At 32.4% G+C, this 20,488-nt stretch overlaps 1 protein-coding gene across 7 annotated transcripts in view; it reads right to left on the reverse strand.

The window, feature by feature from the left end:
* The window catches only part of PXDNL (peroxidasin like), a 545,994-nt gene that overhangs the window by 161,334 nt on the left and 364,172 nt on the right, over positions 1–20,488 (reverse strand). For 5 of the 7 annotated variants that reach the window (XR_013763204.1, XM_079136408.1, XM_079136407.1 and 2 more), the window contains exons 6-9: positions 15,204–15,275; positions 9,938–10,107; positions 7,359–7,476; positions 818–987 (exon numbers count right to left, since the gene is read on the reverse strand). Coding sequence is in view for 6 of the 7 variants with exons in the window: in XM_079136408.1 (XP_078992534.1) it covers positions 818–987; positions 7,359–7,476; positions 9,938–10,107; positions 15,204–15,275 (530 nt within the window). In the remaining variant the exon portion in view is untranslated. Of the gene's footprint in view, positions 1–817; positions 988–7,358; positions 7,477–9,937; positions 10,108–15,203; positions 15,276–20,488 lie in introns of those variants that run through there. The other 2 variants (XM_079136409.1, XM_079136411.1) reach the window with 2 other exon arrangements.

The following is a 20,488-nucleotide window of genomic DNA, read 5'->3' on the forward strand; positions in this document are numbered from 1 at the left end:
GAACTGTCCTTTATGCTTCCATCCCCTCTCCAGTCACACCATAAAACTCAGTTGAATTATGGCTGTTGCCTAATAGACCACGGGCTCAGGAAGGTGAGAGATGATGCATTTCTACCATCACAAAATGATACTAATAAAAATTTATCATAGTCACGATGTCTGATTTATATATGCCATTGAAATTATGGCAGAGTAAAGCTTCTGGGTAGTTCAAGGGGTGTGAAATCTTCAACAATAGCTCAGTGGGCATTCAATAAACATTTGTAATGAATTCATGATGAATAAAAAATAATGAATTTCTGAACAGGATGATTTTCATGCCTGAGAGCAACTGGCTCACTCTGCCTCAAGATGTTGGAAAGCTGGATGGGTAATTGAAAGGCTAATTGGAAAATCTTGGAATTGCATTTGTGGTATACTGAAAAATAACAGAACTAAGGAAGTAATTTTTAAAAAAAAAATTCAAGGGTTAGGGGTGCAGATAAGTAGTAGAGCATACATCTGAAATGCACAAAGCCCTAGGTTCAATCATGAGCACCACCAAAAATAAATAAATAAATAAATAAATAAATAAATAAATAAATAAATAAATAAATAATTGATTATTTAACTAAAAGCAAATAAATAGAATAGAATAAATTTCAAGGAAAAAAGATCAAGTTTCTCTAAAAGAAGTACAAAAAAGTATCCGGGACAACAGTTTCACTTTGAAGCATTACCTACTTTAAAGTAGTAATATAAGGTCATTTTTCAGTACAAATAACTGATAGATAACTAATGCATTTGTATGAAGTCCAACCAGAAAATAAAAGTTTACCTGGAAGACTGTGGTATCTAAGCATGGCATTTTGTGTCTTGGCTTCCCCGGCAGAGTTCCTGGCCATACACTGATAGACACCTTGGTCTGACTCTCTCGTGTTCCGGATCATGAGTGTCCCATCATCAAACATGTTAAGACGAGTGTCATCCTCAAGATCCAGTGAATTGCTGAAAATATTTGATATATATTTATTACTTAATCCTGCTCACATTTAACTCTATCAAACTCTAAGATGGAATACAGAACATGTTTCATGTATTCTGATTAGTTGATTTATTTTTACTATCTAGGTAATTCAAATAATTTTATTTTAAATTACAGTTTTCTCCTTTCCATTTTGAGATGATACACTGAACACAGACTGTGAGTTAATGCACAATAAAAGGAAAGAAAATTTAAATGCCCTGCCTTCCTGGGCAGGGTGAATTTAAACACTGCAGCAATCTCTCCTATACAAAGTATACTTTAGCCCAGTGTAACACCCCTGAATTTCTATTTTTAAAAAAAAGGATCATTATCAAATGGTGATATGTAAGCTTTTCACATCTTCCCAGTGAGTCATCAGCTTCCTTCCATATTTTGTAAATTGTAAAAGAAATGTTTGTATTCAAATCAACATGGCTTAAAGCCCAATATAATTATATGACTTAGCATTAACTAACCACATGGTACTTACTAGTTGTTGGCTATTAAGCCCTATGAATTAAAAGGAACCATTTTTTATATACTAGGAAAATGCCATTTATCAAGTAAATGGATAATCCATTGAGTGCAAGTAGGTTCAAACATGTAACATCACATTATAATAATGAATCACAAGCAAGGGAATGGTTTAGTGGATAATGTTTATCAATAAATATAAAGAAACTAACACCTAAACATGTCAGAAATTATTACAGAACATTCCTTATGGCCAAGATTTTTTTTCTTTAAAAATATTTAATGATCATGTATAAGAAAGTACATGTAAGTATGCTTAGTACAGATGAATGTATTAGTTGTAAAAAAAAAAAGAGAGAGAAATAAAAAAGGAGATCTACCCCCTCCATCATTTATCATTCCATAAGCCTTTCTTAAGTATCTACAGTATATCACGCACCAGAAATATCCTTCCTAAAGGAAAATGTCCATTTGGAGAATCCCTATTGCTCTCCCTTTAATTTGTTAGTTTTACAAAATCAGTGAAGTCCAGGTAAATATTTGTTCACTCATTTTAAACTGTTTCAACACTAAAAAATAACTCAAGCAATTCTTACATGTGCAAAAAGAATAAAGCATGTTAAAGAGACTAAGAAATAATTCTTATTCAATAATTTTTGTCACAAAGATAAGAAAGAAGCAGACAATAGTCATATTTCACATTTATTTTTTAGATTATAATGGAAGAGAGATGACAGAACAACAGAGGCAATCTGTTCAACTATCCAGTGAGAAAAGCCCAATGTGAAGAAAACTACCAATGAGTCAGTGAGAACTTCAAGATATCATTTTTCAAAAGATTCGCTTTGGGAAAAACATTGCTTTTGAGTGACCTTGCAATGTAAGGCACAAACAAAGTAGATCCTGGTACTGGATTTTCTTGTAACTATAAGTTGCCAAAGCTACTTAATGTTGATAATGTTGTATGAACATCAGAGAGTATTTTTTTTAAAGTGAAAATTCCCAAGGATCACTTATCATTAAGCAACTTAATTATTTTAAATGTAATTCTAAGACTATCTAACATTGAATCTAAATGAGACTGTTTGCAAAGAAGTATGCCAAGAATGATGAATTGCATTTCTCAAAAGAGATTTAGTTTTCTGAAATTTTGTTATAAACCTCTGTACCACAAAATATCAAAGACTACAGGATGTGTACATAACATCTAGCATATGGCTAGGCGATGTAATAGAATTCACCAAGATTCACTATAATAAAATGGTATAAAATGGGCAGCAGCACATCACACCCATAAATTTAAGATGCATCATTTCTTTTCCTGGTTATTTCCCTATTTGTTCATATCTTCTTCATTATGCTCATAAAATTTGTTTGCTCATGAATCATTATGTTGCTTCAAAAAATCAAAATAAGTCTTCATGGTTCAATATATTCTTTTCACTTTGTCAGTTTTATGCAAGCTGGATAGCAATCATATATAAAAAATACAATATGTTAAAAAAATGAAGATTTATAAGATAAAATACACTTAGACTTTTTTCCTTGAAAATGTGTGAATAAACACATTAGACTTAATTATGAAGTAGCGATAACTTTTGTTAAAGTAATTCTTAGCAGCAATGAATTACCTCTATTAACAATAACCTTTATTAAAGTAGTTCATTCATTAAGTGCTTTCTAAAACTACATGGGTAACTAAGTACCAAAATTATAAACATGGATATTTTATCATCACACCAATTAAAAATATCTACCACATACAAAGCTATCATCATTTGCAATGTTTGCATGTAATCTGCTGGAAATGTCATAATCATAAACATGACAGAATTTAAATTTCTTTAGAATGGCTGGAATTTCCATGGTCTGGAATCTCATTAAGAAAAGAAAGATTGGTTTAAAGACCTCTTACATCATGTCACTACCTTGTTTTACATCTCCATGTGACTCTCACAATTTGTAAACTGAAAGCCAAAGTCATTAACTTTCCAGTTATTTTACAATCTTTTTTTTTCTAATTCTCCAGGAGATAAAACCTTTATTCTACAAGAAGGTCTATCTTCCTGAACCTTCTCTATGTTCATTTCTAATTTTGTGTCAGCACTCACCCTTTTTCCAGTCCCTGGAGTGCTTCCCCTCCTCTCTGAATTCATTTAAGCAATTATTTAAAAACTATGTATCGAGTGCTATTCCTGGGTGCTGGCAATCATTTTACTTTTCAGCTGGGAAGCCTGAAGAATTTCCAAAATTACCTTGACAAAAGTATCTGCTATGGTTTGAATATAGCTTTTGCTCTCCAAAACTTGTGATAAAATGAGATATTAAGAAGTTGGACCAAGTGGGACCTATATGAGGTGATTAGGGTTCTGTGCTCATGAATAGAATAATACATTCTATAATAATAGAATAATCAATTAATGAATTAATTGGTTAATGTATTAACTGAGGAGTGGATCTGAGACAAAATCTCTAGTGTGTCTGCTTTAAGAGCTGATTTGGTTCACATTCTCCAGTTTTTCCTGTCTCTCACCATGTGAAGCTCTGCACTGTGTCTGGACTCTGCCAGGAAGAAGGCCATCACCATTATGGTCTCTCAACCTTGAACCATGAGCCAAATTAAATCTTTTTTTAAATAACTTACCTGAGATGTGGTATTATGTTATTAGCAACAGAAAATCAATAAGACAAGACTGTTATGAAATTGATTTTTTGCTATGATTTGATATTTTGTGTTCTCATGTGTTTGGTATTGGTAAATATTCCATACTTGGTTGAAATGTAGCACAGGTTAGCTCTTCATTATACACTCACACATCATCATCATCATCATCAGAGTTATTAACTATGTTTACATATTCCTTCTAATTCTAATTTTTAGTCTAAATATTTTTAAAAAGTACTATTATAATTTCTCACCACAATTGGGTGTGTGTCCATTTATCCCTGTGATTCTTTCAATTATGCTTTGTTTTTAGTAGTTATTTTATTAGGTAAGAAAAGATCATGAAAATTATATCCAGATCTAATGATACACAATTATACTACTGCCTAAAAGCTGATCTTGGTTTTATTAATATTGCTATATCACCTATATCTTGATTAATATAAGTTAGTTGTTACACTTGTTTATCAGCCTTATACCTTTTAGTGTTATAAAGTTTTAGCCAGGTATTTAAATCAAACTTTATAAGGTACTTCAATAATCTACTTATTGTTTTCACTAATTCTTCAAAAAATATTTATGAATTATTTTATGTTTTCTCTTTTCCAGACTTTTCTCTATCTTTTTAATACTTTTGCTCTTTCTCTTGTATTAGACTGATCCAGTTTTCTTTAACCACCTTCTTTCATTCCCTACTATGGAAGAACCTTTTTATTTGATAGTATTCTATCTTAGTTTTTAACTGGCATTCTTGACTTAAAAAAAAAAAAAAAAAACTAAAGTAGATGTGAGTCTTCGCCCCTAAAATGAGTAATGCGAAATTATTTAATTACATAGTCTCTTTACAACGCCTCTAATAATATCATCTAACATTTAACTCATCCCTTATTTTAAATTTGTTCAATGCTCTATTTAACATTCTCAGTTTATTCATATTTATCAGTATGTTGAAAAATTGCTTTTTGGTCTAGGGATGTAACTCAGTGGTACAATGTGCAAGCAAAAGATTTTAAATTCAATCCCCAGCACCATCATAAAAAGTCACTTTGTTAATATTTGCTTCTTGCTTATCATACCTTCCTCGTTCCAATTTTCTGATTACTGAAACACATCTATGTTTAGTTTTTTCGGTAGAAATCCTTGACTAAAACTTTATTCATTACCTGAAAATGTTTTCATTTTACCTTACTAGATAATTTAGTTGAATATAAAGTTGAAGGAAATTAGTTATCTTCCTTAACGCCCTAAGTATATTTTACTGCCTTAGGTCTGATGTAAAGTTTAGTGCAAGTGTGATTACTCAACATTTTAATGTAATCTGAAAATTACCTTGGATGAAAGATTTTTTTATCTGATTTTCAAAACTGTGATCATAATGCATCATATAGAAATTTTTAAATAAATCCTATTTGGGAATTTATACAATTCTTAGTCTGAAATTTCATGACTTTTTACAGTTCTGGAAAATTCCCAGTTACCCTTTCTCCCATTGCTCTGGTTCATCTGTCTAACCTCTCATTTTAGAATTCCCACTGTATGTACATTAAACATTAGAATGTGGTCCATGTCTCTAAACTCTTCTGAAATCTGATTTACATCCACAGGTCTACCTTCTAGTACTATACTCCTGCGTTTGGTTGTGTCTAATCAGTTCTTGATCCACTTTTCTAGGGGTTCTATAGTCAGGAGAGATGTCATTTCCAAAAGAACAGAAAAGGATAGTCATAAAAAATGGATCTATAAGTAGCTTCTAGGACGTTTGTAGTATTTTTCTTTTTTCTTAGCCTGGTTCATATTAAATAAATGTCTGTTTCAAATTATTTGCTATGCTCTATTTTATACTTCATCCACATTCAGGATAAATATTATTTTATATAAAAATAGTTAACAAGTGGCAAGTTGAGACTTATTAATTTTAAATATGATCATAAACTCTTTTGTCTTCAATTTTTCTATATAAATTGGTTAAAATTTTAACAGGAATCTCAACCTATTCTTCATTTTCCCATTATTTCATTCCTTCTTTCTAGATTTCTTTCTTTCCTTTCAGATTCGTCTTGGCTTCTTCTGTCATTTTATTTGAAAACTTCATAAAGTTCATCAGGCATTATAATTTTTTACTTATTCCTTTCAAAATACTCCTCAATAGCTTTCAAACTTTGAACATATCATTTGTGAATTTAAACTAAGAAAAGAGTCACAGCAAGCAGTTTTAAGACATAACAGGCAGCAATTTCTCTTTCTCAAGCACCCTTGAACAATTTCAAAATGGAAATAAATTGAAGTCAGTTGAGTCTTCCTTCTGGGCTACGTTCTCAATTTAATAGTATTAGCAATTGCTATCCATGCAAGTTATTTTTAACCTACTCTATTATTTTTTGTAAGGGTTAAAAACACATTTTACTAGCTTGATCTGAGATTCTCACTAAAATTAGAAATCAAAAGTGTACACACTACTTATCGTATCTCTCAGTGTACTTCACAGAGTAAACCATAAAAATTCAGAGTTAATCATACACATGACAAAAGAGATACACAAAAACCTTGCTAGTTATCAATAATGTAATTAATGATACCATTAATTCCAAGAACTTTAGTTCTATTTTATCAGGGCTATAGTTCATTTATGTATCTAATTTATGTTAGATAAATATTCCTTGTTGCACTTTTATTTTAACTTTAAAAAATTTGTTGTTGCTCTTTAGTTTTTCATTCATACGTTTTAAGACTTACAGTTCTGTGTTTTATCAAACAGAATGAGAATTAAAGCAATGACTAGTATTTTAAATAATCTTGCATAGCTTTTATTACCAATTCACTTACATAAACCGATACTGATTTACTATAGAAAACTTGAACTGTCAAATAAGAAATATTCTGTACCTAAAATAATTTAGATGAGGTTAGGTCAAATTATATTTGGATTTAAAACAAACCAGTTGGTCATTAATCCTAATAATTCCTTCTAGAAATAATACAAAATTATTGTAGCCAGTTTTACAATTTTTAATGTCTAAAAATATATATATAACTTTTAAGGAAAAGTCCCCCAAATAGTTTAAGCAAGTCAAAAAAATAAGAAAAGAGACTTTTATCTCTAACAAATTCTTATAATTTTACTAATTTCTTCTCTAAATAAATTATTTGAAGCAACGTAAAAGATGGCTAAAATCAAAAATAGAATTACAGCACATGCCCATGCTCAATATTTACTTGTTATGTATCCATATAATCTTAGGTTTGGGATTTCCTTCAGCTCGGCAAGTGAAATAGACAGTATGTCCCGAGGTTACCTCCACATCTTGGGGCTCAAAAGTAATTCGGGGACTTTCTGCAACAACAACAACAAAAATTATTGGTAATTTTAAAAGTTACCTAATTATAGTATTCTAAATTATTGTCGTGAAAATGCTATGAGTAACTTTATTTTCTTTCTATATTAAAGTTTTACAGATTGAACTGTATTAACCAAGTAATAATATACATGCCAGTTTACCTATTAGACATATATTTGATTTCAACTTTAGAAGTTTGAGAGTCACTACATAAAAATAAATTAAGCAAATTTACCTGTGTTTTTGTACAGGTAAAACACAATCATATTTATGCATAGGTCAATACAATCATATTTATGGAAAATGTTTGATTTTATGAATCAATTTTTCAAATCAAATACCTGAACTGAGTTCGCAATTTTGTAGGCACTCTCCCTAGGCATTAGTTATCTAACTGCTTTAAATAATTTACAAGAACTTATGTATCTACATCTCAAACCTGGCTGAGCAAAATTAATTATCAATATAAATGAATGATACCAATCTCAAGTAATAAGAAATAAGTGGAAAAACATGGAAATACTTAAATCACTTTAATAAGAGTGAAGTGATTGATTTTTTAAACAATTCAATATTATTGGATTTAAATTATAGAGAATAATGTAAAAAAGGAACTTTCACTTTTTAATGGTAATTTTAAGTGGTCTTGCTTAAGACTTTGCTTGAATTTTACCATAAGTTTAGAGAGTCAGACCTTCCTAAATGACAAAATTCTTCCTTTTGTAAGTGAATTATTTCAGATTTCTTACCATTAATGATCATATCTATTATTACATTGCACAAATATTGAGTAATCTTACCCATTCCATTATAAGTCCATATGATCTATAACTTCACTTTACCCTTTTTGACTTTACACATTTGAATATTTATTTTAAAAAAATAATTCAGTATCAAGTGCCAAACCATTGATGTAACCAGTGAAAGGCGTTTGAACCTGTGTGTTTACAGTTTCATTGAAGCAATTGAAATTAATCAAACACCAAAAAAATAAATAATAATAAACTGATAAATGCTGAAATGGAGAACAAGTGACACTTTGGCAGAGTTTGAGAAGGAACTTGACTCACCTGTGTGCAGATAGGTGAGTGGGAAGGGAGAGTGAGTAGAGCCTTTCCAAGTAACTTGAGGAGACTATAAGAAGACACAGAGGTGTGAAAAGAATATTGGAGGAAAAGAAAAAAACAAGTGGACAGTCCTTGAGTGGAGAAAAGGCTTAAGAATTTTCAAAACTGGAAAGACTGTCACAGCAGCAACACCAGGTAAGGAGAGAGGAGAATGGATAGGGGTTGCAGAGAGCAGCCTGGGGCAGTGACACAGGAAATGCCGACCATGGAAGGATGTTGTGCTTTATTTTGAGGTAGGCAGCATTAGAAGGATTATGTGAAGAATGAGGTAAGCAAATAAATTTAAAAAAAAATATTTTCCAAGTATAATAGAACAGAGAGAGAAAAATGAAAGTTGAGACATGGGTGAAGACACAATATGATCCATGCAAAACAATCATGATGTGAACTAGAAGTGGTAGTAAAATTTTGCAATAAAGACCAAGTCATTTTTCTTCTCAGTTTGATAGAATTTAATTATATCAATCTGATTTTTCAAATTATCTTTTTGGAGACATTCTTAAATGACTTTTCAGTGAAAGGATATTAGAAAGCAAATTTCTACTGTAAGTAAATCATCTAAGTGAATTTCCAAGAAGCTAAATTCCCCCCCTCCCTTCTTCTCCCTTACACCCACATTTAAGTATTTATGTGTGTATGTAGTAATTTATTTTCATTTAAAGCTATATATAGGGATGGATACAGAAATATAGAAACATATTTTTATATTGATATATAAAGCTTTAAATGAAAATTAAATAATATGCTAAGCAACAATAATCAGTTATTTAAATAAAGCCTGATTGTTTTATTAAGATTATCAGACTATGAACATATGCTTATTAAATCTAATAATTACATTACTAAAAAATTTACAGATAGTAAAATTGATTCTCATCACTTAGTCATATTGATGGTCTCATATGTGGAAAAAAAAAACAATTACCGGATTTGTTTGAAGATATTTTTAGCAATGAATATTAGCAATTATTTGATCTAAAGTTGAGAAACAAATTACTCATGTTCAGCACTAAGTGATACTGAAGTGTGATGGAGACTTTGCGGCTGGACACTGCTTCTGCATATTTCTTCTCTGGAAGTATAAAAGTTGGTTTAAGTGATCCTCGAGGTCTCTTCCAAACCTTAGTTTGTAATGACACAACTTCTTTATATAAAAGTGTAGATGATGGAGAGGAAATTGAACACACTTAACTAAATTCCCTTCTAAACATGTCTGATAATGTGTTCTTGCAAGTGCAACATCATTTAATAAACCTTTGCAGAACGAGGACAAAGAAAAGACTTTTTTTGTTTGTTTGTTTGTTTTAAATACCCAGAGAAAGTTACATACCGCAATTAAATTCCTCCACGGTTACTGACGCAACCGGGCGCCCATGGAGTCCTTGGGGGCGGTCACATGTAGCAGCCGCCTGAGTTTGGCCATTCTGGATATAGCCTTGTAAAAGTTCGCCCAGCCACTTTAAATCACAGTCACAAACCAGAACATTGGAGTCCAGACGCCTGTGCATGCAGGCAAGAATTACAACTGTTAGAAGTGACCATTAATTTCTACAATGAATCTTTCATGTGAAAATATTTAATTTTCTCTAATTTACCTTATCACTTATATCTTGACTCTAGGATTTCAAGCTATCAACAAACATGTTTTAAGAATTGTTTACTTAACAAAAGTTCTTGGCACGAAGAAATGATTAACATTTGGGGAGATTTAAGTGTTTATACCCTGATTTGATCATTACCAATGCATTGTCCACATGTATTCAACTTTACTGCACCCATAAAGATGTACAAATATTATGTGTCCATAAAAATAATAATAAAAAGAATTGCTTACTTAATTGCATATATCACACAAAGTAGATTCATCTCCATATTAATAATATTTTTGAAAATCCACGTTAAGACTTGAAAAGCATCCTCCACATAACATGTACTTTATTGATTACATATCATTAATTGTGGGTTAAAATGTAGTTATTTGTTTTAGATGTTAGAGTTTGTTTCTATGAAGAAGAGCCAAGACTATGATTTGATGGTGATAACTTTTTCATGAAGATGACTTAAAGGTTAGCGGCGCCATTGCTCAAAGGAAGCTAATTAAGGTACTTGTGTAAGATTCATGCAGCTGCTCAAGTGAATCCTTCTGTGTGTGTGTGTGTGTGTGTGTGTGTGTGTGGTGCTGGGGATCGAACCCATAGTTCTCTACTACGGAGTCACATTTCCAGTCCTATTTTTTTTGTTTTTTGTTTTTTGTTTTCTTATTTTGATACAGTCTCACTAAGAAGTTGCTGAGACTGGTCTGGAATTTGAGATTCTCCTGTCTCAGCCTCTGGAATTGCTGGAAATAACAGCATGTGCCAGGGCATCCAGACTTCTTTTCTCTTGTAAATTTCTTTATCATCTGCATGGATAAGCATGTATTCACTAAAGAACAGAAACTTGACATTTTTTTGATTATGCTGAAAGATCCACCTCTTTGTTCACTTGTAGGCTTTTATGGAAAGGCGATGGCCCTTTACACTTCTTTGTGATTATTTCTTCAGGTAGACACTCAAATTACTCAGTTTTGTCAAATTTTGCATTTTTTAAATCCTTTCTAGCAGTTTTTACTCATGAAATAAGTTCTATAGACAAAGAGATTTATTATATATATCTTCATTCTTTTCCAAAGATGTAGAACAAGGAGACCCAGAAATAAGTTCTCCTTTTCTTCCTTCCCAAGAATTAAAAAGGGAATTTGTCTAAAAGGAATTCTCACCATCTCCTATGGAAGTAATCAGGTCACTCGATGCAAGAGAACTCTAGTGACATAAGGATAATGTGAATGTATTTAGGATATGGAGGAGGACTGTTATGGGGCTGAATTTCCCTATCCTAAGTATAAATTCTACATGACTGAAGCAGAATAGAAAATGTTGATTTTTTAAATAACTTTTAATCAGGATTACACATGTACAAAAAGTTGTTAAAAGGTTGGGAAAACAAACAAAAATGAAATCCATAGGAATCAGTATGAAAGTGAAATAAAAAAATCACCTAGTATTAATTTAGGAATTTGCATTCATATAAAGTTATTGGAACAAATAAACCTGAAACTAAAAAGAAAGCTGACTTCTAGCTTTAGAATTTAAAATATTTTTAAAAATATATGTATTCATTTTAATGAATTTAATAAATTCTTACTATATGACAGCTCTGCAAAATGTATTATAGATGATTGGTTCCTAAGATTGTTATATTTATTTAAATTTTGTTATAGTACACTGAAAAAATAGCTTTAAATTGCTCAAGTAAGAAAAATCTCACACTCACTGAAAAATTAATGGTATAGCTATTATTTGCCTAATATTTCCAATAAGACTTCAAAGAAAACTGTAAAATTTAAGCCATGGCTACAATAGAGAATGTTTTCAACCTTGTCCAGAGTGATGTGTGGGTAGAACATTGGACCAGCCCTTATCCAGGGATGCATTGTTGGTTTGGCTGTCCTTGGTTGTTCCTTGTCACCAACCGATTTATTGTATCAGCTGTTTGGCTAAAAAGCATCTATTTCAGCATTATTGTGTCCAAAGTGCACATTTGCATTTCAAGTTTAATTTCTGGTAATTTTATTAAAAGCAGTTTGCCATCATTAAATATTAGAGTATGCCTTTACTTCAGTATCAACATGACATTGCTCTGAGTTGAACACAGCAAGGATGTTGATAGAAATCTTTTGGGAACATCACAGGCATGGGGCCTTAACATTCCAGAATGTTCCGTTTCTCGGAAGTCATCGCTGCTCCATTAGTCAGTGATCACACTTCTCCCTGGGGATCCTTATGTCTGTGTGTTTTTGTAACAATCGAGTTCAATATTTAGTTTCTTATTATATTACTGTCCACTTCAGTTAACATATTCATACATAAAGTGGAACCCCAAAATAAGTGAAACAATGACAGTATATATATATAGATATATATATATGTATATATATATATATTATATACACATATATATTTTCACTTGTCAGTTTGAAAACTCCTTTTATATTTAGAAAATATTTAATAGAGTACTAGAATTATACTTCTTTGGGGGGACCCTTTGTAAATAGAGTTTTTCCAAATTTATAATTAAAAAGCACTTTTTGAAATGCTGTGCCTTAATTTATGATAACATTTTCAATTTGAAAACAAAATCTATAGACTAAATTAATGTAATCTATATTACACTATACTAAATGCTAATAATATACTATTGTTAAAATCATTACCATTTCACTACTCTACATAATAATAATAATAAAACAGAACTACCTTCTGATAGCATTCAATCACAATACTAAAATAATTATTCACTCTTCATAGTCACTGTTCAATGGAAAATTTCAAAGGTAAAAATTATACCTGATATATAATATTTTCTGTTTGAAAGTACTCTAATACATCACTTGTACTTACATAATTGCTCACACTTAAAGATAAAACCACTTTTAAAAAGGCATTCTATTAATGTTTACAGTATGCCCATAAGGAATATGGTCATCAAGAGTTAGAAAAGTTACAATACAGATGGACAGGACAATGTCAGGGAACCTCCACTGGGTCAAACTAGGATCAAGTGGTGATTATCAAATATGATTCCTGCTGGTTTCACTGAGAGACACCCCTACTCCCACCCCTGTACTCCCCAGTTGTTGATGAACTTCATTGTTGAAGGTGGAATTTATTTGTTAATAAGTGTAGCTCATTTATTAAGTCTCCATCACTCTCCTGATTGTATTTTTCTCATCTAGTATGGGTAGGGCACATATTTGAGGAATTGGAATAACTAGGTGCCACTGTCCACCTTGTTGCAGAATGATCAGGATCCTGTAGATCCTGTGGCAAGTGGCTCAGATCATCTATGTCAGTTTCCCATTCATAAAGGTAGTTCATCAACACAACATACTAACAAAAATCATCTTAAAACATTTTAAGTAAATATAGTACAAGTATGTAAAATACTGGTACGCTCCTGTTAGTAGAACCTCTCGCAACCTTCTTCTTCTTAACATTTACTTTTGCACGTGTCCCAGTAATGAAGGGAATGCTATCTAAAACAACAACAAAAAAAAAAAAAAAAAAAAAAAAAGTAAGAAGTAGTAACAAAAAAGATGCTACTGAGATGTAACAAGAAAGAATAATAGGAAGATATTAAGAAAAGCTAAGGAATTTAGCACTTCAAGACTTTCCGAGCATCTGAGAAGCTAAGAATGAGACCCAGGTAGAAACCAATGTAGACAAGAGGCATCATAATAGCAAATATCTGACAGTGACTCTAACTGCAAGTGATATCACAAATGTAACAAAGGGAAAAATGGCAAGTTAAAAATAAAACACAATTTTCTCCCACCACCAAAATAAAGCATCCTATCACTGCTATAAAATGTCTTGGCATTTTGCATTTCCTACTGATGATTAAAAAGCAAAAATAAATGAGTGCGTTATTCCAAATGTTTGTGATAAGACCAGTTCTGATAAGTAGAAAATGTTGACCAAAAAAAAAAGAGAGTCATCAACCAAGGTCTTTTTGTAGGTATGAACACAAAGGACACAGTTCAAGAATTATGAGGCAGCGTTGTGTGTGTGTGTCTGCTGTGAGAATCTCCATGGGTGTCATCAGCAGCATGGACTTGAAGAAATGAGGTACGAGTGGATGCATTGTCCTCTTGATTATTAATTATCCTTTAAGTGCAAAGATTATGACAATTGTTTCTAGACCCAAATTAAATGTAAATTTATGTTCCTTGGAGTTCTGATTTTTACTTAATCTCAGCATCCCCTTGCTCATGAACCTGTATCAAGGCACAACAATATCAGAAGAGCCACTGCAACAAAAGTGGCCTCCAGGGTAAGTGACTGATAGTGTGAGTTTTCCACTATGTGCTCACCAGCTGGTATCTGGGGAGCAGCGAGTCTGTCCTTCATCTCATCTCTAGAACATATGTCTGTGTACTGAGGTAACAAAATAACACAAAATAAAGATGTTTGCAGTGCAGGAGTACACACAGATGAGGGTGAAGAGACAGGGAAGAAAAGTGGTTCACACAGGAAGGTAGAAAGTGAGGCAAAGTGGAAGACAGACAGGAGCAGGGAAGCCTATGGAGTGGGGAACCACTGGAGGATTAGGATTTTTGTCTCATTCTATTTAATGTAGGAGTAAATGAACTGGACTGATAACTCCATGTGCAACAAGGGAAAAGTGAAGCCTTAATGGAGGAGTCGGACTGTCTTTGGAACATCCTACATCTCTTTTTTAATGAAAACTTAAAGGAAAAGAAAAGTCTTGGGAGTCTTTCGATTTGACCAGCAAGGAAATTGACCAGTGAGGAAAACTTCTATCTTCAATATTCCTTTTGAATGTCACTTCTAAGGGAATACATGAAAACTCAGTAGACTATCTGGGTCTTCTATCACTCTGCAGTTCAAAAAACCATTTTCTCCTTAGTACACTGGAATTGCAGTGATCTTTCACAGCAGAAGGAAGTGAAGCTGATTGTTATTTAGGATTTATTTATTTTGGGGAAAATTACAAGTTTTTGTTGTTGTTGTTTTTATGTGTTTGCTCTTACTTACAGTCTTTTTAATGAATCCAGATGAGAAAAGCTCCCAGCTGGGATTGTAGATAATTTGTTGTTATGCAAAAATCTGAAAAATAAAAGATAATTTTTAATCAACACATGGTAGCAGTCAACCTGGGAAAAAAAACTTTTTTTTCTTTTTTACCTAATTGTGAAGTCAATTATTTGAAAATTTTATTAGTGCATTATAGTTATACTTAGTAGTGGAGTTCATTGTGACATATTCATAAATGTACCATAATTTGCTCCATTTTATTTCTTAATACCTCCCCTTTCTCCTCCTCCCTCTCTTTGACCTCCTTCCTCTACTTTACTGGTCTTCCTTCAATTTTTTTTAATTAGTGCATTGATAGTTATACATAAAAGTTGGATTCACTGTGATAAATTCATGCATGCACATAGCATAATTTGGTCAATTTCATTCCACAGTTCTAGTACTTTTTAGAAAACATTTCAATGAGAAAGGACAAACAGAAAACCAAATGTCCACTATGTAGTCATTTCTTCTTAAGTTTACACCATTATACATGTATTTTCTCATCTGTGGTCTTTTGAATCTGTTACTTTATTTACTGACGTTAAAGAGAAATTCGTAAAAATAAATATTTAAGCATGCAGGAAATCAAGGTAAATAATGTTTTCATCTTCAGTAAACAATGCATATGCCTATTAAATCATCACACTATACACATTGAATATATGCAATATATATATATGTCAATTAAATTTTTAATTAAAAATGTATGGCACAATAAAAAATATATGATACAGACATCTGCAAATGATCCATGACTAACTAGATTCCGCTGATGCCAACACTTGGCCCGTGTTTCAGCTTCCTGGCCAACCGTAGTTTTGCTTAATGAGAGGCCCATTTGGTGAGGCAGAGTTTGTTGGCTCAGCCAGTCATTCACATGTTTGCTCTCAAACCATGCCCACATTCTGGAGCCCAGGGCAGTATTGCAGAGGAATGCATTTCCAAGGCTTCTGTGCCCTTGAGAGGTGGTGAGGGTGGCAAGAGGCAGAGACCCAGGCTGCATATTCCTTATCTCTCTTTGCACCAAGACAGTCCTGCACTGCTTTGAGCTTCCTTTATGCAGCCTTCACCATACCACCTCTTCCCAGGACTAGGAAAACTATGGTTATGGAAGAAACTAGCTAGAGCCCAGGTGGTCAATATGACCATTAAATGCATATTCAACAAAGACCACATGTATGAACAAGGAGGAGGGTGGGTAATGATCCTTGCAAAATAGAGCAAAGACAGATGCCATTTCTCTTGAGACTAAAGAAATGTGTATGACTGATCACATCATATCTAGAAAATTTTAACAATTATTCAACTCCAGCCTCTGCATGAGCCCTACTCCCAGCCTAGTGTATTTATCTCAAAATTAAATAAGATAACTGAGCCACATTTTTTTTATCCGTGTTATATTTTTGGCCTTATTTTGGCTATTTTACAGGTTGGGGTGAAAGTAAAAAGGAATAAGCTGGAATCAAACTCTTCTGGTTTTGGAAATTTGAATTTCATTGATGTGATCATCTGCAAAGGAAATAATTTCCCCCGAATATTTCTATGTGGATTCCTTACACTCAACTTTGAATGCCCTGTCCAATTAACCAAACTTAGAATCAGTGACTACAGAAGAAACTGTAACATAAATATAGTCAAATATTTTCACCTTGACCACACTGTACCTACATTCCCTTGACCTTTACATTAGCTAGGTCTTACTTTCAGATTTACATATCCAGCTCTGCATTGTTCAATTTAGCAAGAACCCTGCTAAGTCAGTTTAAGCAGAACCCTCTACCAGTGACATCTGGCCAAATTTCTCATCCTCCACTATCCCTAAAGTAATGTCGATCACCATATGCTGCCTTAAAGAAGAATCCTGTTAGGTCAGTTTAACCAGAATCCCCTTTACCCTTGATGTTTCCTCTTAGTAATTTTCCATCCAGTGGCTCCCACACTGATCCTTGCCTATAAATTTTCTTTTTCTCATGCTCTATTTAAAGTTGAGTTAAATCTCTCTCCTTTGTTGCAAGACCCCATTGTAATGGTCCCTGTAACTATGTCCATGGCCTTACTTAAATGAAGTCTTCTCTACCATGCTTTAACAAGTGATACTGAATTTTTTTCCTTTAATAATTGATACCATATTGTAATTCTCTTTCTACCACAAGCCCTAATCCCTATGCCATTTCTTTATTCCAAGGAATATTGGAACATAGTTTCATGGTAGAGAAATAGCTTGTAGTGTAGTGCAGTTGAGGGCAATTTATAAAAACTTATAATTTACAATTCACATAATTTATTTATGCTAATCTACATTGTTTCATTATTTTACAAGTAGTATAGTTCTATGTGACAATAACAGTAAAAGAGGTCTCTGCAAATATGTTTAAAAGCCTGGAAATTGCATCAATAATCACAGATTGAAAGATGTTATCTATTTTCGAAGCCAAGTAGGCCAGAAATAATTGTTTAACAAGCAAATCACAAGAAAAGCAAAACATTTACATCATCACAGAGTCTTGAAGCAAGATAGGCAAATATTGAAAAATCACTGTTGAACATTTTTCTAAATTTGATTCAAGTGGTGACTAGTTATCCAAATTAATATTTTTCAATATTTCATTTGTCATACATATTATAATTTTCTTTTTTTAAGATATAAGCATTTTATTCCATATACATTACTCAGTTCCATGTAAAAAACTGAAATAGAAACAGATTAGAATGAACAAAGTATGTAAGATATCTATCGATATTATAATTTTCAAATGAGAGATTACTCTTCTTAGTTTTTTTGTAACTTTCTTTCCAAGCAAATTAATTTATCTAAGCCTCAGTTTCTTTATCTATAAAATAAGAATTTTTATAATAACAAGTGTCATTATTTTTCTCCAAGAATATTTTCTCAATTGTAATGTTAAAAACAGTTTATTGGCTCAACAATCTTGTTTATTAAGGGTACAAAAATGTATGCTTATAGTATGCTTATAGTTTCTTCTTCTTTTTGAGGGGGGGTTCTTTTTTCCAAGTTCTCTGAAGTTAATAAAACAGTTCTGAAGGATATTTGTTAAAGCCAGCTTATAGAATCACTTTGATTGTTTGATTGCTTCATTCCCAATAACAACCTAAAAGCACTTCTTTTTTTTTTTTTTTTTTTTTTTTTTTTTTTTTTTTTTTTTTGCGGTGCTGGGGATTGAACCCAGGGCTTTGTGCTTGCGAGGCAAGCACTCTACCAACTCTAAAAGCTATGAATGTCTTCTGTCAAAAATGCTTTGTCAAAAAAATACATATTTTAGCTGTATCTGTAGCAGAGAATTTATTACAAAGATCTCTCTTTCCTGTAACAGAACTATATCTTATGTCAATAAAAAAGCCAAGTGACGAATGAGCTTTTCTCCATGAATATTCTGCAAAGAGAAAGCAAGTCTACCTGAGCTTTAGGCTAATGTTCCAAGAGAGATACCACAAAAAATCCAGGAAATTTGTAAAAAATAGAGAAAACTTACTGTTCAGCTTCTACTTCTTGAGAAATATTCTTGGAAAGGACTTGGCTTTAGTGAGGAGCATACTTAATTTAATAAAGAAACCATTTTCCACTCTGGCTGCCTCCATATCGGTGATGCCACTAAAGAGAATCAAGCTATATGTTCTTTAGAGTGTGTATTCAGGAGTTATGTGAGCTGTTTTTGGGTACATAATGCCAAGGCTTTACTTACTTACTTTTCATGTACTTTTTATGCTTTTTAAAAACAGAATCATTGAAGGCTCTGCAAGAAGACTGGAAAGTATAAAGTATTGATTGCTATTGTCAATGGGCACATGAAAGAAAAACAAGGGGCTGGCTTTGCCAATAGTGTCATGGTTGCACCAATTTGAAATTCTCAAATGGCATCAGAGAAAAATGACATTGTTGTAATGTTCTTTGATATTAATCATGAATTATTAACCTTTTCTGGTTAATAATTGTGTGTGTCAAAATTCTGTGATTTATTGACATACTTCAATGTACTACTTTAATTTTCTGCTTATGCTTCAAAGTCTAAACCAACTTGAACATTTCAACATGGATCCATAAAAGTTGTGTGAATTATTTTGTTTGTCAATAAAATAGTAAATAGCTTATCATGTTTCAAGATAATTCTTATCTGTTGTAGAAAAAAACTTTGGTAATGCATCAGGATGTTCAGATAAACCACTGTGTTTATAGAAAAGAAGAAGATGCAAGTTTTCTTGCCCTGTATTGGTATTGCACCTCCCCTGAAAAGAATGTTCCCATACGAGTGTTAGGCATTGATATTTGTGAATGCAACACAAGGGGCTTTGATCAAGTCAAACCAAAACTGAATGAATCTAGACATCAAGCTTAAGTTGCTGAGTGCACAGTACTTGACATGCCCTTGCAGGAAAAGTGATACTAAATTTGTTTGGATTGAGATATTTTAATAAAATAATTTAACTTTAATATTTAGAAATCATTCAGCAAACATATTCCAAGGTTATAAGGAAAAGAATTCTGGTTCAAAATAGTGAACTAGGTGTACAAATTTACCTCAGTTTTTTCAAGACTCTACTTCAGTAATAATAGCCCAGAGGGTCAATACAAATAAATAAATCCATAAATAATTAGAATACAAAATGTAGAAGGTAACCCCAGATAAGATATTTTAGCAAATTCTGAAGACAAATAAAATGTCAGATGAAATAGGCAAAGCTCCAGTCCAGAGAATACTATGAGGCAGGAACGATGTGATTGTTTTGGCCAAGAAACCCTGAAGAGTTAGGGCAGAGGGACAAGAAAAAGAAGTGGGATTGAAAACACAGGGAGACATTAAACATGGATGGAGAAGTGCGTTTACTCAGTCACTACCACCTTTTGTAGGACACCAACTTCCTAGAGGAAAAATATGTATGTGAAACATGTGTGTATATGTGTGTATGAGAGAGATATGTACAACACACACACACACACACACACACACACACACATGCTTTGTTTTCCTTCTCTAAGGAAACTAAACAAATTGATAAAAGAAATGAATTCTGTGTAGAGTTGGAACTTAAGTGAGTCTTCCCATTCTGACATCTTAGGAATATGAAGAGATAAGTCTACCATTTTGCAATGCACCCAGTTGTCCAAACTAAAATTCCCACCAAAAGGGAAATTCTGTAAGAAATAAACTGACCTACCTACAGGTAGGTAGAAACTCACCTTACCGGTCAATATTTTCTAGTGTTAATAACTAAGCATCACAAGAATT

This window comes from Sciurus vulgaris (genome assembly GCF_902686455.1).
Source record: "Sciurus vulgaris genome assembly, chromosome: 1".
Lineage (NCBI taxonomy): Eukaryota > Metazoa > Chordata > Mammalia > Rodentia > Sciuridae > Sciurus > Sciurus vulgaris.